The sequence below is a fragment of the Mauremys mutica genome, chromosome 11 (assembly GCF_020497125.1).
Source record: "Mauremys mutica isolate MM-2020 ecotype Southern chromosome 11, ASM2049712v1, whole genome shotgun sequence".
Taxonomy (NCBI): domain Eukaryota; kingdom Metazoa; phylum Chordata; order Testudines; family Geoemydidae; genus Mauremys; species Mauremys mutica.
The window spans coordinates 13,289,990-13,316,373 of NC_059082.1; the positions used below are offsets into that span (position 1 = coordinate 13,289,990).

A 26,384-nucleotide genomic window follows, 5' to 3' on the forward strand; every position below is an offset into this window, starting at 1 on the left:
TCTCAGTGTTGCATCTTCACATATCAAATTCTTTCCATAGCTATTAATTTTTAAAGATTTTTTTTAAAAATAGTTCTTTTAACATTTCTTTTTAAACATACATTGCAGGTATGACTGAAATCAAAGCCATATCTCCCATCCGTGACTGCAGCCTTGTCACATCCAGTAAAGGATACTTTTTAGTGAATAATATTTTACATCTTTGGAGCATCCCAAAGTACTTTATCAACATACAGTGCCTTGGAAATGCTGCCATCTCTGGGATGGAAGGTGCTAGTCAATGAGTTATGCTGTAGGAAGAGAAGGAGAGCTTTGGCTATGGACCTTGATTACGTTGAAACCTGCCTCCCATTTTGTACTCATAAATGACTATAGGCATAAATAAGGTGGGCGAGGTAATATTTTTATTGGACTAACTTCTGTTGGGGAGAAAGACAAGCTTTCAAGCTTACACAGAGCTCTTCTTTGGGTCTGGGAAATGTATTCAGAGTGTCACAGCTAAATACAAGGTAGAACAGATTTGTTTAGAATAAGTAGTTAACACGCATTTCAAGGGAGCATCCAAGTTAAAGTAACCCGTTAACACCCCTCCTGTCATGGGGCGGGAGGCAGTTGGAGGGGGTTGTTCATTGCTTATAGATTGGATTTATGGCTTAATACAACAGTGTCTCTACTCAGTCCATAACTTTTGGTGTCTAGAAAAGTTATGAATTTACATTCTCAAACTCCTCTTTTGAAAGCGCTGTTCAGGTTTCGTTTGCAGATGAGGACTGATAGGTCAGATATAGAGCGATCACTTTGTGAAAAGTGTTCACCCACAGGTGATGTGGTGTTTTTGTCTTTTATCATTTTCCTGTGTGAGTTCATTCGAGAGTGTAGTCATTGTCTAGTTTCACCCATTTAGTTGTTATTGGGGCATTAATGCCTGGGAGCTTAAATTCATTACTTTGCTAGACACTAAAAATCATGGACTGAACAGAGACACTGGATTTATGGCTTCTTACAACAATCTGTAACCCATTAACTTCCCTTTCCCCGCTGCTTCCCCCACCCTTTTCCTTTCCCCCCTATTACTGGAGCAGTGTTAATGGGCCACTTCACTTTGAATGGTCCATTGAAATATGTATTAACTACTTATGCTAAACAATCTGTTCCACCTTGTATTTAGCTGTGACATTCTGAGTACCTTTCCCAGACCTGAAGCAGAGCTCTGTGTAGCTCAAAAGCTTGTCTCTCTCACCAACAGCAGTTGGTCCAATAAAAGATATTACCTCACTCACCTTGTCTCTCTAATATCCTGGGACCTACCTGCCTACAACAACATGGCATAAATAATGACATTTAGAAGCCCTGTTACCTGGTTTGCTGGCACAGCTAGTTATAGCTGGATATCTAGTTGCTATCATTTTGCCCACAATTAACTGCACCCCCAAAACTATGCATTTGCAATTACTTGTGGGCAAAACTTTGCGAGTGCAGTTTGGGTGGCTGGTTTTAAGTGCCAGGCTCTAGGTATCCTCAGAGAGCACTTTGTCTTTTAAGGACAAGTCTGAAAGGCTCCCATGTTGCAAAGTTCCAGGAAATCAATTTATCCTCCTCAGAAGGCTGAGTCTGTCTCTGCCAAGATTTGAACCTGTGGTTACAGGGATTTGGCATAGGTCTCTAAGGGCTTGTCTACATTACCCACTGGATCGACGGGCAGTGTTCAATCCAGCAGGGGGTTGATTTATCGCATCTAGTCTAGACGTGATCAATCGACCGCCGAGCACTCTCCCGTTGACTCCGGTACTCCACCAGGGTGAGAAGTGCAGGCAGAGTTGACGGGAGAGCGTCAGCCATTGACTTGCTGCAGTGAAGACACCGTGGTAAGTAGATCTAAGTATGTCGACTTCAGCTACATTATTCACGTAGCTGAAGTTGCGTAACTTAGATCAACCCCTGCACCCCCCACCAGTGTAGACCAGGCCTCAGACATGCTCTTCAGCTGAGTCAGTGACACAATATATTGGTTTTACTTGGCAAATGAATTGTCTGCTTTTCTTGTATTGCTTTGAGTGGGTTTAGTCCTCATAGAAGTGTGAATCAGAGAACTGGCTAGAAGTAAGCATAATGCAGGCACAAATGGGGCTAGATCTCTTCTCCCATATCACTTTGCTGATTCACCTCAGTCTTGATGTGCAGCACAACATTTTTTATGTCTGCCAGTCTGGGGCGGGGGGGTCCTCCTGAGCATAGGCTGCCGGTCCTAGTACTCTGATGTGATGTGAATAAGTATCAGCTAAGGACTTGGCTGAGAAACCACCAGACTCATTTCCACTGGTGACTTAAATGGGATTGAAAGGCGGGTCTCCAGGGGGAAAGAGTCAGATCAAACCCCCTTGATTGACACATTTTAATTACATATTGGATGATTTGGGCCCACATTATGCCAACATGCTGCACTGGCTTTGTTTGCATATGGTTGTATGATGATATGTTAACACACCAACCTAAGAAGAGCATTCCTATTCCCTGCCTTTATAGGTCTATTAGGGATAACATCAATGCCTCTCTTTCAGCCTCTCCATGCATGCCGTTTGGGTGGGGAAATTGGGTTCTCATATGGTCAGACTGAAGCCGCTGTGGGTAATTAATCTGTTAAGAATTCTATTTGATTGTGATTCTTCCAGCCCTTCCATCTTGATGTGAGTGACAAGGTGTCACAGCCTGCCTCAGCCATACTGGTGACACCTGATCCTGGAGAGGGAGTTGATAAGATGGAAATTATCTTTCTGGGATGTGATTTCAGCCTCCAGAGGTGGTGCTACCTCTGCGCTGCCCTGAAAAAGAACATAAGAACATAACAGAAGAACATAAGAAAGGCCGTACCGGGTCAGACCAGAGGTCCATCTAGCCCAGTATCTGTCTACCGACAGTGGCCAATGCCAGGTGCCCCTGAGGGAGTGAACCTAACAGGCAATGATCAAGTGATCTCTCTCCTGCCATCCATCTCCATCCTCTGACGAACAGAGGCTAGGGACACCATTCTTACCCATCCTGGCTAATAGCCATTTATGGACTTAGCCACCATGAATTTATCCAGTCCCCTTTTAAACATTGTTATAGTCCTAGCCTTCACAACCTCCTCAGGTAAGGAGTTCCACAAGTTGACTGTGTGCTGCGTGAAGAAGAACTTCCTTTTATTTGTTTTAAACCTGCTGCCTATTAATTTCATCTGGTGACCCCTAGTTCTTGTATTATGGGAATAAGTAAATAACTTTTCCTTATCCACTTTCTCAACATCACTCATGATTTTATATACCTCTATCATGTCCCCCCTTAGTCTTCTCTTTTCCAAACTGAAGAGTCCTAGCCTCTTTAATCTTTCCTCACATGGTACCCTCTCTAAACCCCTAATCATTTTAGTTGCTCTTTTCTGAACCTTTTCTAGTGCTAGAATATCTTTTTTGAGGTGAGGAGTACACTGTACACAGTATTCGAGATGTGGGCGTACCATGGATTTATATAAGGGCAATAATATATTCTCAGTCTTATTCTCTATCCCCTTTTTAATGATTCCTAACATCCTGTTTGCTTTTTTGACCGCCTCTGCACACTGCGTGGACATCTTCAGAGAACTATCCACGATAACTCCAAGATCTTTCTCCTGACTCGTTGTAGCTAAATTAGCCCCCATCATGTTGTATGTATAGTTGGGGTTATTTTTTCCAATGTGCATTACTTTACATTTATCCACATTAAATTTCATTTGCCATTTTGTTGCCCAATCACTTAGTTTTGTGAGATCTTTTTGAAGTTCTTCACAATCTGCTTTTGTCTTAACTATCTTGAGCAGTTTAGTATCAGCTGCAAACTTTGCCACCTCACTGTTTACCCCCTTCTCCAGATCATTTATGAATAAATTGAATAGGATTGGTCCTAGGACTGACCCTTGGGGAACACCACTAGTTACCCCTCTCCATTCTGAGAATTTACCATTAATTCCTACCCTTTGTTCCCTGTCCTTTAACCAGTTCTCAATCCATGAAAGGACCTTTCCTTTTATCCCATGACAGCTTAATTTACGTAAGAGCCTTTGGTGAGGGACCTTGTCAAAGGCTTTTTGGAAATCTAAGTACACTATGTCCACCGGATCCCCCTTGTCCACATGTTTGTTGACCTCTTCAAAGAACTCTAATAGATTAGTAAGACACGATTTCCCTTTACAGAAACCATGTTGACTATTGCTCAAGAGTTTGTTTTTCTATGTGTCTGACAATTTTATTCTTTACTATTGTTTCAACTAATTTGCCCGGTACCGACGTTAGACTTACCGGTCTGTAATTGCCGGGATCACCCCTAGAGCCCTTTTTAAATATCGGCATTACATTAGCTAACTTCCAGTCATTGGGTACCGAAGCCGATTTAAAGGACAGGTTACAAACCTTAGTTAATAGTTCCGCAACTTCACATTTGAGTTCTTTCAGAACTCTTGGGAGAATGCCATCTGGTCCCGGTGACTTGTTAATGTTGAGTTTATCAATTAATTCCAAAACCTCCTCTAGTGACACTTCAATCTGTGACAGTTCCTCAGATTTGTCACCTACAAAAGCCAGCTCAGGTTTGGGAATCTCCCTAACATCCTCAGCCATGAAGACTGAAGCAAAGAATCCATTTAGTTTCTCCGCAATGACTTTATCATCTTTAAGCGCTCCTTTTGAATTTTGATCGTCAAGGGGCCCCACTGGTTGTTTAGCAGGCTTCCTGCTTCTGATGTACTTAAAAAACATTTTGTTATTACCTTTGGAGTTTTTGGCTAGCCGTTCTTCAAACTCCTCTTTGGCTTTTCTTATTACACTCTTGCACTTAAGTTGGCAGTGTTTGTGCTCCTTTCTATTTGCCTCACTAGGATTTGACTTCCACTTTTTAAAGGAAGTCTTTTTATCTCTCACTGCTTCTTTTACATGGTTGTTAAGCCACGGTGGCTCTTTTTTAGTTCTTTTACTGTTTTTCTTAATTTGGGGTATACATTGAAGTTGGGCCTCTATTATGGTGTCTTTAAAAAGGGCCCACGCAACTTGCAGGGATTTCACTTTAGTCACTGTACCTTTTAACTTTTGTCTAACTAACCCTCTCATTTTTGTATAGTTCCCCCTTTTGAAATTAAAGACCACAGTGTTGGGCAGTTGAGATGTTCTTCCCACCACAGGGATGTTGAATGCTATTGTATTATGGTCACTATTTCCAAGCGGTCCTGCTACAGTTACCTCTTGGACCAGCTCGTGCACTCCACTCAGGATTAAATCTAGAGTCGCCTCTCCCCTTGTGGGTTCCCGTACCAGCTGCTCCATGAAGCAGTCATTTAAAGTATCGAGAAATTTTATCTCTGCATTTCGTCCTGAAGTGAAATGTTCCCAGTCAATATGGGGATAATTGAAATTCCCCACTATTATTGGGTTCTTAATTTTGATAGCCTCTCTAATTTCCCTTAGCATTTCATCATCACTATTACTGTCCTGGTCAGGTGGTCGATAATAGATCCCTACTGTTATATTTTTACTAGAGCATGAAATTTCTATCCATAGAGACTCTATGGAACCTGTGGATTCGCTTAAGATTTTTACTTCATTTGAATCTACACTTTCTTTAACATATAGTGCCACTCCTCCCCCTGCACGGCCTGTTCTGTCCTTCCGATATATTTTGTACCCCGGAATGATTGTGTCCCATTGATTGCTCTCAGTCCACCAGGTTTCTGTGATGCCTATTATATCTATATCCTCCTTTATCACAAGGCACTCTAGTTCACCCATCCTATTATTTAGACTTCTGGCATTTGTGTACAAGCACTTTAAAAACTTGTCCCTGTTTATTAGCCTGCCTTTTTCTGATGTGCCAGATTCTTTTTTATGTGACTGTTTATCATCTGATCCGGCCCTTACATTATACTTCTCATTCCTCTGCTCCTGACTATAACCTGGAGATTCTCTATCATCAGACTCTCCCCTAAGAGAAGTCTGTGTCCAATCCACACGCTCCTCTGAAAAAGAGCCACTGGTGCTTTGTTTGCACATGAATTAAAATGTATGTCCTTGGCAATGAGTAAAATCAGTCTCTGATGAGAGCTGTATCCTGGAGGCTAAGGGGTTGGATGGCTCAGAGACCACCTGATTCCCTCATGCTTTGTACCACACACACAGGTGTAGTCGGATTATGTGGATATGAAAGAGACAGAGAGAGATGCTTAAGCTGGGACTCTTTGCAGCAGCCCTTTTTAAAGCGCAGTGATTCTTCTTTTCTGCCAAAACCAAACTCATCGCGGCACCATAAAATGCCTCAGTGAGGGGTGGGTGAGAGGCAGGATTTGTATTGGGAGACATGGGGGATGAGACAGAATGAGCATCAGTTTAATCCCTGCTTTCTGGCTCTCATTCTTCTCTGGCATTGGTTTTACACGGGTGTAGTTCATAGGTTTACGGCCGAAGGAACTGTTTTGATTATCTAGTTTGACCTCCTGCATCGCACAGGACAGAGATCCTCTCTTAGTGACATCTGCATCACGCCCATAACTGCTGCTTGAGCCAGGGAATATCTTTTAGAAAACATTTAGTGACTTTAGTTCACCATGATGTAAGTGAGAGAAGAATTGGGCTTGATGTCCGCTTAAGGCATTTAAAGAGCAGGGGCCCAGTATATTTTTGGCAGCAATGGGTGCTCTGTGCTGTTAGCGGTGACTTGGCCTCCATCTATCTTCTGTCTTCATCCTTTTCTCTCTGATTGTCAAAACCCATAAAGCTGCAGAGAAATATTATTCTTTAAATAGGCGTAATTTCTGTATCACTTATTTGTATGTGGGATCTCTTGTTCGCTAATTACATCCAGCAGAATGGCTAGAGTCACAGAAAAGATATGATTTTTTTGGATGAAATATAGGGCTCCCTTTAAAAAAAAAATCCTGGTAGCTGGAACTAAAGCAAACATTAGCAAAGAACTTGCTGGTAGAGTGGGAAGAGAGATTAATGTTCAGGGCATCTTTGCTATCCTTCAGCATTCCACCAAAACCACATCTGTGCAGAACAGCTGGAGTGCCACCTGTTGATGTCGAGGGGGTTATTGCAAACTGTAAGCAGGCTGGAATTAAAGAGATCATGATGATGGGTGTTTATGTGTCAGTCTTGGACTAGCATTGGCATGAAAATGCCAACAGCAGCTGTGGCCTTCCTCAACCACATTTTCAGGATCCATAAATCACTGTTTTTAAATCTTTAAACCAAATCTTTATGCAAGTGCCTGCACGTTTATGCTCGGTATTGTTGGGCCACTAAGGAAATGATTATTCAAAGCATTTATCTCAGATGAGCTCTACCTCTTGTACAACGCACCTGTTGTTACCCGGGGTTCTTTCAACCCAAAGCTCTTGGTAACTTACTCTGTGCGAGGAGGTGTCAGGAAATAAATCAGGGGAAGCACAGCCGTCCAACCGATAGATGGCTGCACAAACAGGACAACACAAGAGTGCTTTCACTTAAAGCTAAACTTTACTTAGTCTCAAGCACTTATACACGTCCGCAACAAGATTAGTAAAACACCCCCAACCCTTGATAATTACCAAAGCTGGGTGTGGCTTTCCAGTGACACAGCGGCAGGCTTCCAGTGGCCAAATCTTCCGTCTGCCAGTGGGGACCGCAAGATGTATCCAGAGGGAGAGTCCAAAAGAGTCCCCAAACGAGTCCAACTATCTCAAGCTTTTTCCCCTTATTTATACATTAGTAACAGAATGACGTGTCCCTTAAAGAAACCTTATTAAGAAAGCAATTTCAATGATCCAGCAAGAGGTTCCTTCTGATTATTGATTAACCAGGTGTGGATCTTTCCAGGGTTTGCAGTCTTGAGACCCCAACAGACATTCCTGAGGGTACATCCTGCTCTTTTAAAATGCATGTTTCAGCAACTTCAACACAATTCTTATCAGGAAGGACGCGGGGTCAAGCTGCCCTTGCTGTGGCACCCAAAACCCCCTCCCCCCCTGCCTTGGTCAAGCTGAGATTGCTGAATGGCCAATTTACAGCCTGCTGACTAGGCCGCCTTTAACAATAAGCTCTAGTGGTTTTAGGCACTTTACTGGTTTGCCAAAGTCTCCTCGTACACTGTCACCATGGTGTCTTAGTGACCCTAGTAGCTAAGCGCTACGTATCTAAATGACCCTTAGCTGTCAACTGTGAAACTATATTTTTAGCAGGATGCTCTGCTGACTATATAAACCCCGAGAGTGAAGCATGAGTCCCTAGGGTTGAAGATAAAATACAGCCTGACAATATGTATAGCTTGAGTGTAGTTTATTCCCTTCGCTGCTCTGGGAAATGTGCTTCGAGTCAGAAAATTGTTTGTGGCAGCACCCAAAGGGCCCAAGTGAGTGTAATGAGCAATAGGAATAGAGGGGGGGAGAACAGGAGATGGGCCATGATAAGATCATGCCGTATGCTAGCTATGTGCAGAACTTCATGGTTGCCAATCACCTTTATTTTTCTTCAATAAAGCCTAGGAATCTCCTACTTAGCCATTGTCAGGTGCAGTCTTCTCTAGGCATCATGGCAGAAGGGACTCTGGAAGAGGCATTTGACCAACCAAAGGGTAGAGGCTTTATGCACTAGTTTGAGGTGGGTGTCCCATGTGCAACCATGGGAAAAGTGCAAAGACGTCCATGGAAGAGGTGGTCAAGTGAGCAATTAAAGCTGTAGGAGTTGGATTTGCAGAGCTCTCTTGGGTAGTTCCCTGCCTATCCAATCTTTGGCCTCCCTGCTGTCTCAGGCCAGTTGTAAGGTGGTTCTGAGATGTGGACACCTACCCAGTAGAACTGGACTATGACCTTTCAACTCATTTCACCCAAGCCATCAAATAGCCTTCACATAGTTTCACTTTTCATTTTCAAAGTGCTGTACAAATATCAATTTCATCCTTCTGTGTTTGGTTATGATGGGTTACTTGCTATGGAGTTAGATCAAAAGGGGATTTTAAGGGAGCCAAACAGGAATGATAAAACAATGACACAGATAACTAAGAGTCCTTGAGAAAACAGCAGGGAAGCTGTTTATGGGGGATACCCTACCTGGCTTGACTCAGGCTCAGAATGGTTTCTTATCAAGGCTTAAGCTAGGATCAAAAGGAGGATATCAGATATTAGAGGAACCCCAGGCCTAAAAAAGGGTGGAAGTTGAGAGAGAGGTCAGAGTGTCAGCAAAAGCAAAAGCTGATGGACTGGCAAGGAGACAGAGAAAAGCAGAAACAGCAGCAGAGGACTCTGCTTCTCACAACCCAGAGATGGAGATAACTGAAACGTACCAAAGCTTGCAAGGAAAGTTTAAGGATTGGGTAGAGGGAACTATGCATTAGACCTTTATTATTATTATTATTATTATTTTTACCCTTTTACCCTTCACTCTGTGTGCTTCCCACACATGAATACATAACACTTTGTTTTGAAGAAGCTGCTGTTGTGTCATTTTAACCACCTCGCTGGTCTAGGGTTGCCAGCCCTCCAGAACTGAAAGATTAATCTTTAATTAAAGATTATATTATGTGATGGTATCTCCAGGAATTCGTCCAACCAAAGTTGGCAACCCTACGCTAGTCACAGGTTGCCAGAGTGAAAGTCCTTAAAGATGCCAAACCGAGCTGGGCCTGTGGCATTAACACAGTTGGTGAACTAGGGAGCTGCGGCCCAGAAAGTCAGTTGAAGAGAGGGTGGACCATGTGGTTCCACCCAGAGTGAGGTGCAGGTAGTCAAGGTTGTGCTCAAGAGGCACCGAAAGGGGTTTGTTTCATTTTCCCCTGTACCTATGACACTGGTCTGAAGTGCAGATGAATTATCTCTACTTTAAAGATAGAGGGACTGAGGCTCAGACTTAATCAACAGCTTGCCCAAAGTCACACAGTCAGTTAGTGATGGATGCAGGCCGGTCAAGCTCCCAGTACTTTGCTCCTTCCCCTAGACGGCTGCATCTTTGCAGCAACTTCCAGCCAATGCCAATGTGGTGGCTTGGATCTACATGGGTGACCTAGAAATAGGACTTCTTTTCTTATTGTTCATCTTCTGGGGTGTCCAGTTGTGCTGGATAATCCAATTTTTATTTGGCTTAGAAAACAGGGGAATTTTTCTTTGTTGTTGTTTATGGTTCCTACACACTGAATTTGCAAGAAGCATTTGTCTATCTGTTTTAGTTGTGCTCATGCCCTGTTATCAAACCTGCTGATTTGGAAGCACTTCAAAGCCCTTTATTCTTCAGAGTGGCTGTCTCTGAAGCCATTGAGGGGATTTTTTTTAACGTTTTCTGCTTACAGTACAGCATTTATTATTATGCCTTTTAAGATAGGGCAACTTTATTTATACGTTTTTTACTGAAAGGTATAAATGAGCCCCCTTTGGCAGGGTTGTTTTTTAAATTCCAGTGTATGATCTTAGTGATTTATTACTGCAAAGAGCAGAGAATTAGTCAACAACATCTGGGCAGGTCTGTAAGGCTTTTTTTTTTTTTAAATCTGTTCTTTCCTGAGACAAATGTAAAGTTTTGCACTGGGCACGCTATCAAGTTCTCTGGTGTAGCATATGCTCACGGCTTCATCTTTCTTGAGCTTTGCAGCCTTTCCCTCCTGTTTCTGTCTTTTTTGTTCTCTTGCTCATGCACGGTTTATTTTTCATTATCCCTTCATTTCCCTTGTCTCAGGTTTTTCATCTCATTACTTCTTCTGATGCCAGAAAAGGGGCTGTTGGTTTACCATATGGTGTTACTAGGTGACTGTGCGCTACCAACACTGGTTGTCTTGCTTGCTAAAGTTCTCTCGGTGCATCAGTCAGCTTGTCCTCTCCCTCACTCAATCTCCTTCCCTCCCTCCTCTATACAACTTTAGGTTGTGTTTATTTCTTTCCCCTTAGAATGTTTTGGGTGTTTGAATTTGTTCAGAGCCCCAGATATTGATTATATTCTGTGGAGGCTTCACCAGCCATCAGCTCAAAGACTCTCTGTCTCTTTTACTGGTTTAAAGCCTCATGGGAAATACTGCACCTGATCCCCCACTAGCATAAATCAATGTAGCTCCATTGACTTCAATTTATCTGAGCTGAAATAACACCAGCTGAGGATCTGGCCCAATATCTTTATTTTCCAAATGTCTTTTCTTCACTTTGCTTGTGTTGTACCTAAATTTAAAATGTGTGATCCTATATGGAATACCTGTAAAGTAGATGCTATATGACACACAACAGACTATATATTTCATTTTCTAAAATCCTTTTGATAGATTGTGGTATTTTCAGAATGGAAATTGGTACGTTTCATTCTACTCAAGTATAATTACAGTCACACGCCTCCAGGTACCAGCTGAATTTGGGCCTGCTTAGGGTGCCAGCCTGGAACTCAGGAGACCCAGGTTCAAATCCCTGCTCTGCCACAGACTTCCTCTGTGACCGTGGGTAAATCACTTAGTTTCTCTACACCAGTGGTTCTCAAACTAGGGCTGCCGCTTGTTCAGGGAAAGCCCCTGGCGGGCTGGGACAGTTTGTTTACCTTCCACGTCTGCAGGTCTGGCCGATTGTGGCTCCCACTGGCCGCGGTTCGCTGCTCCAGGCCGATGAGAGCTGCAGGAAGCAGCGCGGGCTGAGGGACGTACTGGCCGCTGCTTCCCGCAACCCCCATTGGCCTGGAGCGGTGAACCACGGCCAGGGGGAGCTGCGATTGGCCGAACTTGCAGACACGGCAGGTAAACAAACCGGTCCGGCCTGCCAGGGGCTTTCCTTGAACAAGCGACGACCCTAGTTTGAGAACCACTGCTCTATACCTCAGTTGCCTATGTATAAAACAGGGAAAGTAGAACTGCCCTGCCCCGAAAGGGTATTGGGAGGATAAACGCATAAAATATTGTGAGGAACCGGATGCTACTGTGATGGCAGCCATACAAGCATCTTAGCTAAAAGGAGCGTGGAGGGTCATGTGGGGCAGTCCCGTGCCCCCCTTTAGCTGGTCCCCCTCTGACATGGCAGTGGCGTATGTCTGTGCAGGTTCCTTGTGAATGTTCAATACTTCATTTTAGATAAGGCCCCAAAAGTGCATAAGTGCATCCAATGCCCATTGGAACGACCCCAACCTCTTGGATCCACCGGATGGAGCCAGAAACACGGCAGGCACAGCCTTTCTCATGATATTCGGGGCTTTGGTGTCTGGTTCAGGAATCACCCAGGAAATGCAGAGGCCAGTGCCCAATATATGTATACACGTAATGTCAAACCCCATTAATGACTCATATTTGGATCTGAGTTCTGGATGATGGTTTGAGCTAGGTTGAGATTTGCTTGGAAGTTGTTTTCCTAGTCCCTAATTGAAAATCTGGGGGAAAGGCTAAGTAATCGGTGTGTGCAGTACAGCCCATTCCAGCGGGCGGCAGTCTAACACACTGAATGGTTGCATGTCATACTGAACACAGGGCCGGTGCAACCATTTAGGCGACCTAGGCGGTCGCTTAGGACACTGGGATTTGGGGGGTGCCATTTTCTTCGGCAGAGACTGCGGCGGCTGGATCTTCGGCCGCCCCGGTCACTGCCGGCATTTAGGTGGAGGGAGCTGGGGCAGGGGAGTGCGGGGAGGGCTTCCTGCAGCAAGTAAGGGGGGAGGCGGCATGCAGGGGAACTCCCCGCTCCAGCTCACCCCTGCCCTGCCTCCTCCCTGAGCACGCCGTGGCTGCTTCACTTCTCCCACCTCCCAGGCTTGCGGCGCCTAAGATGACTGGTGCTGCAAGCCTGGGAGGCGTGAGAAGTGAAGCAGCCACGGCGTGCTCGGGGTGCTCGTGCTCATGCACGGAGCAGGGGTGAGCTGGGGCGGGGGGGGGGCCTCAGGGTGGAGGGTGGAGAGGTGCCGCAAGGGGGGCACTTCAGGGGGGCGCAAGGTGGAAGTTTTGCCTAGGGTGCGAAATATCCTTGCACCGGCCCTGACTGAACCCCTTCCATCAGCTGACCGGCTGTTGTCTAATTCCTGCAGAAATGATTATGACTCTCCTGCTTTTTAATTGGTGAGACCTTAGTTGCTGAAATGCTGCCACATTGACTTTTTTTGCCCTGTTTGCTGTTTGTGTGTCTGACAGATTAATTCTGAGAGGGGTAGGTTTGTGAGGGAAATTGGCCTGGAACGTCAGGTGCTGGCAGGAGTCGGTTCTGGAAGCTTTCATCTTCTCAGCTGTTGAGTGGACACAAAATAAGTAGTAGTTTGGTGAAAATAAAATATTTATTTCCTGCTGCAGGATAATTGGCTCAGTGTGGAAGTTAATATGATTTATTTGGGGATTTGTTTATAAAGAGATTATATTGTAATGAATCTGTGGGCATGAAGGGCTTTATAGATGTAGTTATCCGACATGCATTCGGCATGCAGAACTTCACAGCAACAGTGGGGCTGGAACTCTAGTCCTCCTGCTCCAAAAGCACAGGCTGATATAGGAGAATCTCTTCTGCTGCTAGCTGTATGGGGCCTATGCCACACAGAGAAGTTGCTCTGATTCCATCCATTTGAGAGCAGAGGTGCATATACCCACCAGCCATGTCACTGCGATATGAAATGAGTGACACACTGAAGCATTTGATTGTCCTTAGCGTGGATTTCAGAGTGGGCACAAATTGATCCAGCTCCTATTTAAATCCAGACCCAATGACCTGCTTTGACCTGGCAGCCGCTGGGTCAGTGAATTGTTCAGTCTCCTCACATAGCTCACCTGGGCACTAAAGAGCATCTGGTTCTGAACCCTTACGAGACTCCCTAGCTATTCGCTTTCTCCCTTCTCCTAAAGCACTGTCAGCCCAGCAAGAGCCGGTGGAACGCACTAGATGGTATTTCCCTGTGAAGAGGAGCCAGTGCATGTTGGTAAAGTTGTATTTTAGCGAAGGCAAGCCAAAGTCATTGCTAGGAAGAAGACACAGCAATCGGGGAGGGTAAGAAGTGGGTGGGATTTGGGTTTCCCAGTGGAGAGTAAACTCCGATAGAAGTTTAATCCATTCTGGCATGTCTGCATTGTGAATCTAGCACGTGATTGCTCTCCTATCAGTGACACTCTTAGGTGAAATGACCCATTCTTTCTTTTGAATTATCGAGCTGTCAAAGGCTAGCAGCTGGGAGCTTCGGCAGTGATGGAAGGTCAGAGACAGGGCAGTGATGTGGGGACATGAGAGGACTGATGGATGTTTTCATGCACTCCCCATGTGGGTTTGGGGCAGTTGCAGGGAGCTTGGTTTGACTACATCGGCACATTTAGCCCTTTGTGCAGTGCACTGTATGTATGCGTATTTCATTGTTTTCCTAAGGAGAGGGAAACAGTTAAAGGGAAAGATCAGGAGCATCTGACTCCATCTCTCTCTTCCACCTGTATTTATTTAGCTGAGCAAGAACACACATCTGAGCATGCAGTTTCACTGCTGGCGCCTAGTGAGGCATAAAGGTCAGTGTCAAGACCCCTCAGCCACTGTCAGAGTGTAAAAGGCCCTTTGTCAAAGTTCTTGGTTTTACAAGTATATTTTGTTACAATTTTGTATCTGTTGCCTATAGAATCCTGAGCAGCGTGGGATTGCTCACCCTCTGAAATACAGCTGTCTCTGGGTAAGATGCTGCAGCTGTTCTGCTACAGCAAAGTTACAGCAATTTCTAGCAGGGAAAGAATCAAGAGGCAGTGTTGTCTAGTGGATAGGGCACTCATCTGGGACGTGGGAGGCCTGGGTTTTAGTCCCAGCTCTGCCACAGATTGAGCTGTGTGACCTTGTGCAAGTCACTTCATATCCACCTACCTTGTCTATCTAGATGGTAAACACTTTGGGGCAGGGGTTGTCTCTTAATATGTTTTTTTCAGTGCCTGCCAGGTTGAGGCCCTGATCTCAGCTGTGGCTACTGTAATACTAGTGATTGATGATGATAAAGGGAGAGGCTGCTTTTCTTTTTAAATTGATGCTAGAGGGGGAATGTTTAGTTTGGCAAAATGAAATGTCTTGAGTTGGAATTTGGCCAGAACCCTGGAGCTGACACGTCTTATGATGTACATGTGTCTGATGACCCAGGTGGCAGAAATATATCCCTGTGTCTGGTCTGGATTTGTTCTGAGTCTGTGATGCAGACGGAGGGCTGAAGGGAAACAGTTCAAAGACTGAAGACTTGTCTCATTTCTTTTGATATGTGGGTGTTTGTTTATTTTTAATGGTCAGTACAGATCAACGTAATGTTAAGCCTAGAGGGCTAACGCTGGTCTTCTTGGATAACTGAATCAAACACGGAGGGCCTGATCCTCAGCTGCTGTTACTAAGTGTAGCTCCATCAATGTGAGTGATGTCCTGCTAATTTATACCAACTGGGGATCTGACCCAGAGACTGGGAAGACCAAGGTTAAAAACAATTATTGAAGAAATTGATGATATTTCTCCATTGTTTTTCTCCCCCCAGGGCTGCCATTGAGGTTCTAGCAGCTTTGCTGAAATCAAGTAAGCGCCTTCTCTTTATATTCTTACTGTCATACCTGTCTGTGCTGTGCACCTGGATAGACGTCCCATTAGGAATGGATACATTCTTCTCCAACTCAATGTGCCCACCCCCCCACACCTTTGAAATGCAATAGACCAGGGGTCGGCAGCCTTTGGCACACGGCCCATCAGGGAAAGCCACTTGTGGACCAGGATGGTTTGTTTACCTGCAGCATCCACATGTTCGGCCGATTGCAGCTCTCACTGGCCACGGTTTGCCGTCCCCGGTCAATGGGGGCTGCCGGAAACAGCGGCCAGCACATCCCTTGGCCCGCGCCACTTCCTGCAGATCCCAATGGCCGGGAACGGCGAACCGTGGCCAGTGGGAGCTGCGATCATCCGAACCTGCGGACACTGCAGGTAAACAAACCGTCCCGGCCCGCCAGCGGCTTTCCCTGACGAGCCGTGTGCCAGAGATTGCCGATCCCTGCAATAGACAAAAGCAATCTGTGTTGAGAAATTGGAGGGGATAGTATGTAGTATTTATTGTATGTCTTGCCATGTTTCTCTCTGTGTCTCTGAGATGATGCAGGTGGGAAATCATAACCTACACATAAAGGTGCAAGCTCCTTAAGTGAAATGACCAGGGTGGCCACTTGTTCTGATTTTTTGGGAAGGGCTTAGAAGAATTCTGCAGACTGTCATAATGACACCACTTTTACTTTATTCTTCCCTGGCTAGCATCTCAGGTCTCCACTTGTGCTTGAAGCCTTGCAGATCTTAAAGTTAGCCCCGGTACTTAGAGATTGCCAAGCTCTGGCAGGGAGTAGCTAACACTGGCAGTGTCTGGTTCGTGGGGGTTAGGGCTCTTTTAGCGTGGGTCCCCTTGCATGTACTCCTGGCCTGAATATTCTTGAAGTGAACGCGTTACCCTTTTCTGCCTTTATCTCATCCAAAAACACTTAGCTTTTTATTACCAGGATTTAATAAAGCTTTGATTAAGAAAGAGTGCTCTACTATTGCAGACAATCTCCTCTCCAATAAATCACAACGGCGTATTGTCCTCTCTCTCTCTCTCTCTTCCCCCTCCTCCCCGCCCCCTTTGCTCTTTCTCTTCTCTGTCCTTTTCGTGAGCATTAGGAATAAATGCATTTGTGAAAAATTGTAGGCCTGGAAGCAGTACTTAAATGAGCACGCTGCAATGGGATCATGTCTGAGTCGCACCGGCTCAAGTGATGAATTCTCAAATAATGCTCCGGTATTAACCTTGCTGCCTAGATTTAAAGGTCACATTATTGCAACAAGGAAACACCTTCTGGTTCAGATACTAAATCTTAATAAGCGGGCGATGGGGCCACTCCAGAGCTGCCTTCAACTTAAAAGCAAAATTAGCATTTAGAGAGGGAGGAATTCACAGAGAGGAGGGGAGCTGCAGGGAGAGTGGAAAGCTCAGCTGGCAGTACAAGCCTTTCTGCGGCACTCCTGCTTTATGGTCAGCACCTGGGGCTGTGAAGGGAGATTCTGCTGTCTCAGTGGTGTTGATGGGACCAGGCTTTCTGTTCCAGGACAATCACCCACCCTATTTGCAATTGCACAGTGTTGATGTGGTAACTACAGCAACCACTTAGTCGAAAAGTGACATTAGGAAAATAAGGGGGGGAGTTTTAGATGTTTTTTAAAAATGTGATATAACTGGAACCAAGGCGGCTGAGCCAGCATCATGTGATCAGCTAGCTCTGCCCAAGCCACCAGCAGCGGCTCTGTGGTTCATCAGTGGTCCACAGTTAGAGGATCACTGGTCCAGAACATGATTTGGGTTTCTTCTCACTCTTACTTTCTTCTAGTAGCCTCCAAAGACACTAAATGTCTACAAGCATTAGGCATTGTTGTGTGTGAGAATTGCTTGTGAAGACACAGGCTAAAATCAAATGTGGTGGACCTCACAGACGTTGAAAGCTGTGGACTTGGAGCTGAATGGGAGATGGAAACCCTGGTGCTAGCTGCAACAATTAAATTGAGGTGTGCATCAGCACTTGAGTTATTCTGAGCCTCATCAGGGCCTTGAAAAGTGATCTGCTTGTGCTGCTGCAGTGAGACTTGATCTTGCTAGGAATGAGGATGAGATCACCCAGAAAACAGAGAGGTCAAGAATGCATCCATTCTTGGTGGTCCACCTTCAGGGTTGCACTCAGTGTCTCCAGCTGGGATGTTGCTCTGCCTCTGGCTACACTGATCATCTTTGCAAGGATCTCTTAGGCCAGGAGCCCCTCTTCTGCTTTTGGCAGGAAGTCAGAAGGAGAAATAATCCCCTGTAGTTTTAATAGGAGCAGGCAGATGGCAATACCTCTCCCTAATGTTTTCATGGTGATAATCTCCCTGCCCCTCAAGATTCCTCTAGTCTTCACTGATACTTTGGCCAGCTGCCGAGGAAAGGGCTACCTGTAAGCTTTGATCTGTGGATGAAATCTCGCCTCTCTCTGTCCAAACAGACACTGATGGGAACTGCTCACCTGCAGCTTCTTAATACTGGGGAGCTGTTGGGGAAGTAGGTGAGGGAACAAGATCTGTCTGGGAGCCACTGAAGGCAGCAGATTATGAGGAAATTACCAGTCTGTCTGGAGCTGGGAAACTACCTTGATTGGTAGCTATCTTAGAAGTGAAAGTACCAGGTTTGCCAGTGAATAGGCTGCTGGGATATCTCATGGGGAACACCTGCTCACAGGTCTGGAGATCATTGATCATTACCACCTCTCCTGCAGCACATGGTCCCCTTCACATACCTCATGAACAGGACCATGTTTCTCCAAGGTGTTTGCAAAGGGACACCCTCAGCCTGAGGGATGTTGGAGGTGAGGCCATTCTGCTTGTTATTTTCATAACCATATCCCTGCTCAAACCTGCCCAGGGCTCCCATAAAGGATGCTACTCAGGCAGCCAATGTGTGTTTCTTGAAATTTGGTGCTTCATCCACAGCTGAGAAGAAAAGACCTGCAGCCCCAGAACATGGCCAGAGGGAGCCTGATGCTTTTCTTCTTGAAAATGTGAATGGAAAGGAATTATAGACATATGGATGACTATTAATGTAGGCTCAGAAGCGTGTGTCATTTCTAATGCTGCAATAACGACTATATCCTCTTATAATTAGGATTGTAGATTATATGTACGAAATAGATTTTTCCTTCCCTGATATTAAGACCATCTCACTCTGCTCTTGGAATCTCAGTATTGCCAATGTCAAACATTCAAAAATCATGAGTCAGGCCCCAGAAAATCATGAGATTGGCTTAAAAATCATAATGTTAAACATACCAAAAAGTGGGTACTTTTAATTTGCCTTCTGGTTTTTAAGCCTTTAGGTGGCACTCACAGCACATTTTCATATTTTATTCTGCAATCCTGAGGGTTACACATTTACTTTTTTTTAAATGTGAAAGTTGAGATTCTTCTATAATCTCCTGACTCCAAGAGTTAGGGCTTTAAGGGGAATACCAAATACTGGAAGACTCATGGAAAAATCCTGAGAGTTGGCAACACTGGCATCTCTCCACTAGCTTCCCTTGCTCACTGCATTGACTTTAAATGTCTTGCCTTTGCCACCAGCTGCTGCACTGCTCCACACTGGCCTACATCTTGGACAGGGTTTCTTAAACAGGGGTCGCCGCTTCTGTAGGGAAAGCCCCTGGCAGGCCGGGCTGGTGTGTTTACCTGCCCCGTCCTCAGGTCCGGCCGATTGCAGCTCCCACTGGCCGCGGTTTGCTGTTCTGGGCCAATGGAAGCTGCTGGAAGTGGCAGCCAGTAAGTCCCTCAGCCTGCGTCGCTTCCAGCAGCTCCCATTGGCCCGGATCAGTGATCTGCGGCCAGTGGGAGCTGCGATTGGCCGGACCTGTGGACTGGGTAGGTAAACACACCGGCCCGGCCCGCCATGGGCTTTCCCTACAGAAGCGGTGACCCCTGTTTGAGAAACACTGAACTTGTATCTCATTTCTTAGCGTGTCATTCTCTCTACCCATGACTCTCGTCTTGACATCGCCTTCATTTCCTTCCCCCACACCTGCCTTCATGCTTTCTTCTGAGCAGCTCCCTTGTGCACAGAATGATCTCCTAACCGCTGTGTGCCAGGCTCCCACTGTCTTCTCATTCTGATGCCTCCATATGATTCACTACCTCTGCAGTGTCCAGACAGAATAAGCAAACACAAATCCCATATTGGCTCCTTCCTCTGTTTTTTTGCATGCATCTCCTCTGACTGTCTGCCTTCTAGACTGTAAGCGCTGCAGAGCAGTGCCCTTCTTTTATTTGGGTCTTTTACGGGCTCAGCCATATTGTTGGATGTTAGCAAATAACAGTAGTTGGGAGGCTGAGTGATACAGGAGCATCAATAATTCTTCTGTAAGGACTTGTGTCTGAGTATGTCAATGCCCTTCACAAAATTAATGAACTAAACCTCCCAACCCCTGGTGAGGTGAGTATCGCCCCTCTTGTACAGATGGAGAAACTGAGGCACAATGCGGCAAAGCATCTTGCCCATAATCATGCAGCAAGCCAGTGGGAGAGGTGGAGACAGAACTCTGACCTCCTGGCTCCTGAGTGCATTGGCAGAGTGGCAAGTGTGGGGGAGGGAGGACGGGGGGGAAGGGAAGCTGTGCTGTGTGTGACTCCATCCTGTGGGATCTTTTGCTTTTGTCAGCCCTGAATTCATGCCAAAAATAAAATAACACAATGCAATGTTTTGAGGGTGGGGGAAACAGTCAAGCTAAAGAAACAGGCTTACGCAGCTGCCTGTTTGGATCTGTAGGGTTAAATTGGGTAATTCTGAACATTCCTCTCGTCCCCCACCCCATGACACAAGCCAACTGCTTCACCCCAGCACCACATGATGGCACTGTTATTATAGCTATTCCAGGTCCCATCTGTGCTTAATCCAATATTTATTTTTGGTGAGTAATTTGTTTATCAGCAGGTTATTTTAATCTAATTTTGGTCATATTTGTTATACCCGACTATCTGTACTTCCCAGTGTTAGCAGTTTGCGTGTCTTTAAGGAAATTAGCTGGAGCCAATCTCGGAGGCATTTGCTCAGCGGTTATTGAAGGGAGAGGGCTAGGGAAACAGACAGAGACCTTGTTGCATTGCTTGCTTGGTGAAATTGTAATGAGCAATTTAAAGAGACAGGCTGCGGTGACCTCCTGAGTATGTCTCTTTTATCAAGAGGATTCTCTGGTGCAGGCAGCAGTTATTGCAAATGACCTTTTCACCCCTCCCCCTTTCCTCTCTCCTTATCCTCTTGCCTTACCTATTTCCCTATTTCCTCCCAGCCATACTTCTCCTTCCTTGGTCCTCCCCTCCTCCTTTATTTAACCACTCACACTCTTCCTTTCATAAAGGCATGAGGATTGTGTGCCCAGTGGGATAAAATATCCAGTGTGATTCCCTCCCACACAGACTAGTTCCTCAATGGGACACGTAGGCTCCCCAAGGAAGAGAAGAGGGGAGTTCTATCAAGCAAACATTTCATAGCCTGCCCATCAGGGATGGGTGTGCATCAGAACTGCCCATATTTTGTGGACGGGTCAAAATTAGAAACTGGATCTCAGTTTTGCAAGTGATGGCCCCACCTTTATAACAGTGTGAAGCAAAACCACCGATCCTCCCCTTTCCCCTCTGAACTTCAGGATGTTTATAATCCCAGTTCCAGTTTTGGGGCTGTATCTTGTCTCTTCTTCAGAGCATAGTCATTCAGTGTAACTGGGTAGGGTGCGGGGGGAAAGGAAGGGTGGGAATGGATCTCTCTTTCATTTCTACTCCACAAGATTGTTCTTCTCTCAGACGGTTCTCAATGCAGATGTATCTACTGTCCCAGAGTGGAAGGATGGTTTCAACTCCCACATGGACAGCTCAGCACCCCTCTGTATTTTGTCCTGAAGGATGAAATAATGGAGTTGAGATATTGCATCATTTTGTTTGTGTCTCTATTAGTGATGCATTGGCAAATGAGGCATGCTTATCCTGATGGAAGGACAGTGTTTGTGTCCCCAGTGATGGGTGGACTTCAGAAAGTTCAGAGATGGAGTTTGGAAAAGTCCTTCAAATTTCTGGATCCTTATCTGAATTCTCCAGACCACTTTGGGGGGAGGGATAGCTCAGTGGTTTGAGCATTGGCCTGTTAAACCCACAGTTGTGAGTTCAATCCTTGAGGAGGCCACTTAGGGATCTGGGGCAAAAATTGCTAGTGAAGGCAGGGGGCTGGACTCAATGACCTTTCAAGGTCCCTTCCAGTTCTAGGAGATTGGTATATCTCCAATTATTACCTTTAGTCTGAAAAACTGGATTGGAAATTTTGTGCAAACAGTATTTCTCATGGAATTTCAACACTTTGGCTTCCATGCAAGAACACAAAGTACTAAGAAAATGAAACATATGGGAGAAAAATTCAACTTTTTCAACTTTTAAAGATTTGATTCCCATTGGGGATAGTTCTGTAGCTTAGTGTGGCATTGGTTTGCCTTTCTTAATCTTCACATGTTGATGATGCAACAATGGCCAGTTAGTGGAGGGTTCTCATGTTATGCTATATCTTTGTGTGAGATACCATCTTGGCCAACATCAGGGGACGCAGGAGTGGGATCAGGGCTGGGGCAGAGGATTAGGGTGCAGGGGGATGAGGGCTCTGGCTGGGGCTGGGAATGAAGGGTTTGGGGTGTGGGAGCAGCTCAGGGCTAGGGCAGAGGGTTAGGGTGTGGTGGGATGAGGGCTCTGGCTGGGGCTGGGAATGAAGGGTTTGGGGTGTGGGAGCGGCTCAGGGCTAGGGCAGAGGGTTAGGGTGTGGTGGGATGAAGGCTCTGGCTGGGGCTGGGAATGAAGGGTTTGGGGTGTGGGAGCAGCTCAGGGCTAGGGCAGAGGGTTAGGGTGTGGTGGGATGAGGGCTCTGGCTGGGGCTGGGAATGAAGGGTTTGGGGTGTGGGAGCGGCTCAGGGCTAGGGCAGAGGGTTGGGGTGGGGGGGTGAGGGCTCTGGCTGGAGTGGGGGCTCTGGGTGGGGCGGGGCTGGAGTGCAGGCAGGCTGCCCTGGGGTTGGGGCCGGGGCCAGAGAGGAGGACTCTCCCCGATAGCAGCAGCGAGCTCTGGGGGATGGCCCCCTTCTTCCCCCCAGCAGCACACACACACACTCACCTTGCACCACTGTCACTACAGGTGCTTCTAGGGCCCCTTTCAGGTCCAGGAAGCCCCCTTGCCTCCCCTGAGGTGGGTGTTGGGGGAAGGGGAGGGCTGCCATCACATGTGCGCGTCCTCCCCTGCTGCTGCCCCCCACTGTAGCCTCATCGTGGGTGCGGGATGGGGCTGCCCCTTGCCCAGCGTGAGGCAGGAGTGGTGACTGTGGGTGAGGGGTGGAGGGGCTGTGCTGGTGGAGGGTCCCACCAGAAAAGGGAAAGGTCCAAGGTGGAAGGTCAAGGTCAGGGCAGCCTGCCCTGCCTCTAGTGGATGGGGGCACTAGGACCCAGCGGCAGCAGTTGATGCCGGGAGTCAGCAGAGCAGAATGCGGGGCGGAGCTGCAGGGGGCAGCCACGGGCTTGAGGCAGGGGCGCCCGGGGCCCGGCGGAAGGTGCACGGGGCAGCAAGTGGGGACCGGGAGACACTCGGGGGAGGCGCGCGGGGGTGACAGGTGGACCCGGGGGAGAGACCTGACCCCAAACAGTGGTGGAGCCGGGCCCTGGAGTCACCTTAGCAGGGAACCCACATCAGCTTCTTGCTGAAACCACTGAGACCCCTAGATCTAGGCTCATCCTATTGTTCACTGGAGGGCTTGGACCGTCTTTCAGGAGACTTGATCCAGTTCCTATAGGGAAACCTGATGTATCTCTGGAGCAGGAATGGGCTCCCAGTGGCTCTTCCTTTTAGAGGTTGCCTTATACCCAGTATTTCTCAGGAGCCATCACTAGTACGTAGCAGGGAACAGAAGGTCTTCTTACCCCTTCCAGGCTCTTGGAGACTGCAGGGTTAATTTAGCAGAGCATCTTAGCTTCAAACCATGTCCTTGGCATAATGAATTGGCTGACTCAGTTCAACAAAGAGACTACCAAAGAGATTTAAATAGCTAGACACAAACATCTCTTTGTTCTCCCTGATAAGCAGTGGCTTGCTCCTCATATTTCAGGTTGACTGTAATCCAGTTATGTGATTGTATAAGCCAGCTGATCTCCAGTGGTCCCATGTGTGCAGCTTCAGAGGGGGCAGGGGTGAAAAGGAAAGGCTTCAGGAGCATCCCCAGAAACAGCAAGAGCCCTGAGCCATAATGACGGCTGACTGATGACGTTTATCTGCTATCCTCACACCCTGTTTTGGGGTCCCCCACCTGCCACGCAGTGAACAAGCCAGGGTTCCCTTGAAACTGGAGACTTTTCTTTTGTGTGAGCTCCTGGCTTTAGATGCATCTTTAACCACTGTGGAACCTCCAGGATGAATGTACCAGATATGCTGGGGACATCCAGGCAAGGCATGCCTGTTGAGCGATCAAGCTCACTCAGTGTGTCCAGGCAGAGAAGCGTGGCCCAAATATGTCCTCATTATCCATTGACTGCAATGGAATATTAGTGGAAACCTGTAGCACAGTGCAGGACCAACAGCAAAAAGGTTGAGAGGCAAAGGGTATTCTACCATCTACCACACAGGATATGCAAATCCACTCCAGGAGGATCTGACTTCTTGCTGCCTACAAATGTGCACAGGCCTGCTTGTATCTCTGTGACTCATACCCACCATCTGTATTTTAGCCAAAATACAGACATTCACAGACAGGTGCATCACGTAGATGGAGAGACCAACAGATAAGAGACAGGTGGGGAGGTTTCTGTTTTCCTTCCTGCCTTCTGGAGATTTTGGCATTCCTCCTTTTTTGCTCTTTCTCTGCTTTGCTGACTATAAAACTGAAAAAGGAATGGAAGAATAGAATGAGAGAGACCTGCCAATGGGAGGAGAACAGGAGAGGTTGATGGGATGGTCCAGAAGAACCAACCAAACTGAATATCTCAATGAGACAACAGCATTTTGGTTCCTCACCAGTAATTCTCATCTCTTGTAATCAAGGTGTTGCGGGTATGGACACAGAATGATTCCCTCCTGTCCTGTCCTAGTAACCTTCCTTTCCTCTAGAACAGACTTCCCTACTTTAATTCATGATGCCAATGTTTAGATGCTACATTGATAAGTGCTACAGGAAACCTAAGAGAAATAAATAATAAATATCCTCAGCTCTTAGACTGTGTAGTGCTTTTTATCCATAATGCACAATGGGAGGATTGGAAACTGAGGCACAGAGTGATCAAGCGACTTGCACAAGGCCATACGTGCGAGGCACTGCCAGAGTCAGGAACGGAAGCCAGGCGTCCTGACTCCCAGCTAGAGCTGGTTGAAAAAATGGGGGAAAAAATCTTCGAAAAGTATTTTACAGGAATTTTACTTTGGTTGAAATTTCTAACTAACTCCACTCCCAGCCCTTTTCACTGCCATTACGCCCCATGGGTCCTGACAAATGGATTGGAGTGCTAAATGGTGTGGCTCTGGCTCCATTCCTATTTCATTAGCCTCTGTACAAGGCAGGAGGCCACCTTGAGTCTGATTCAGGCTGCCCCCAGCCCAAGCTCCCCAACTCTGCTCTGCCTCTTGTCATGTGTATATACTTTGGCAGAACTCCCTAAGCAATTCTTCATGGAAGATTGACTGATTTGAGGGGTTAGTCATCCTGCAGGTTAGCAAACATGACATCTGGCGGCGGATTAACAGGAAATCGTGAATCAAACCATTGGGACTGATAAGGGATTCTCAAGCAATTGACGTTTTCTAGCATGCGCGTGCACACCAATACTGAGTGAAGGTCAGAGGAGTAACACGTCTGTGGTCTCATACACACTCACAATTGCCAGAGCTGAAAACATGAGATATATTGTCAGAGCTGTGTGGAGGCCAAGAAGTAAGACAGCAGAGGCTGCTGCAGGCCTGGATTGAGGTGCAGTGGCAGAGCTGCCTGAAGGACCTAGGAAGGGAATAACAGAGACGGCAGATCAAGCTTGAGGTGCTTCAGCAGATTAATGTGGTAGCCCTGGACTGGTATAGCAATGGGGTTGCAGGTGAGGATTGCATTGGCAGACCTCCGGGGGGCTTCCCAGAAATGGAATGACAGGAGATGCTGCAGGTCAGGACTGAAGTATATTGGCAGAGCTTTGTGCGGAGGTCTTTGCTCCCACCAATCCTCCCCTCTTTGTGCAAGATCTCTGTGTGATGTTTCCAAAGAACAGATAGAGAAGACTTGCCACAGGGTCCTTCCTCCATCCCTCCCAACATCCCCTCCTCCTCCCCATCACTGAGGCGGAGGTTTGCTGTCTGCCCTTCACCTGCAATGCCTAGACCTGCCACAGTGACTCCCCATTCTCTCCTGGTTGCTGACCTCCCTTGGCCCCAGTCTCACGGCCTTTGTCTCTCCTCCTTAATCTCGGGTTCCCTTCTTCCTCTTCCACCTGTAAATCCCTACTGATGACTTTAATGCTCCAGGTGTGAGTGGTTCTGGTTCTCTTTTTATGAAACAGCAATGGATTGGAGCCCACTACCCTGGAAAACCCACACCAAGAGCTTTCTGTTGCAAACTGCATACAGTAATTGGGATTCAGGGGGCCCAACACATGTTTCCTGGCCCTGTGGGTTGATGAGCATGCTCCTGGCAGCTTCTGAATGAGGCATGTGGTGGACCAGCCAGGAAAAATACATTCATTCTCAAGGACTGGTTTAAAGGAGAAAGAACAACCTGGAGCTTGCCTGTACTCGCACACGCTGGTGCAGGGCAAGGAACGCAGAGAAAAGGCGCTTCAGAAATGTTAAATGGCAGTGTTGCTAGCTTTTGTGATTTTATTGCGAGTCTTGCAATTTTGTAAAGAACTTTTA

The 26,384-nt window shown here is 46.6% G+C and overlaps 1 protein-coding gene across 3 annotated transcripts in view; it reads left to right on the plus strand.

The window, feature by feature from the left end:
• AGBL1 (AGBL carboxypeptidase 1) overlaps positions 1-26,384 on the plus strand; it is a 376,382-nt gene that overhangs the window by 45,923 nt on the left and 304,075 nt on the right. For 2 of the 3 annotated variants that reach the window (XM_044981250.1, XM_044981251.1), the window contains exon 6: positions 15,441-15,478. The exons of the other annotated variant lie outside the window; for it this stretch is intronic. In XM_044981250.1, coding sequence (XP_044837185.1) covers positions 15,441-15,478 — 38 coding nt within the window. The remainder of the gene's footprint in view (positions 1-15,440; positions 15,479-26,384) is intronic. 3 annotated transcript variants of the gene reach the window in all.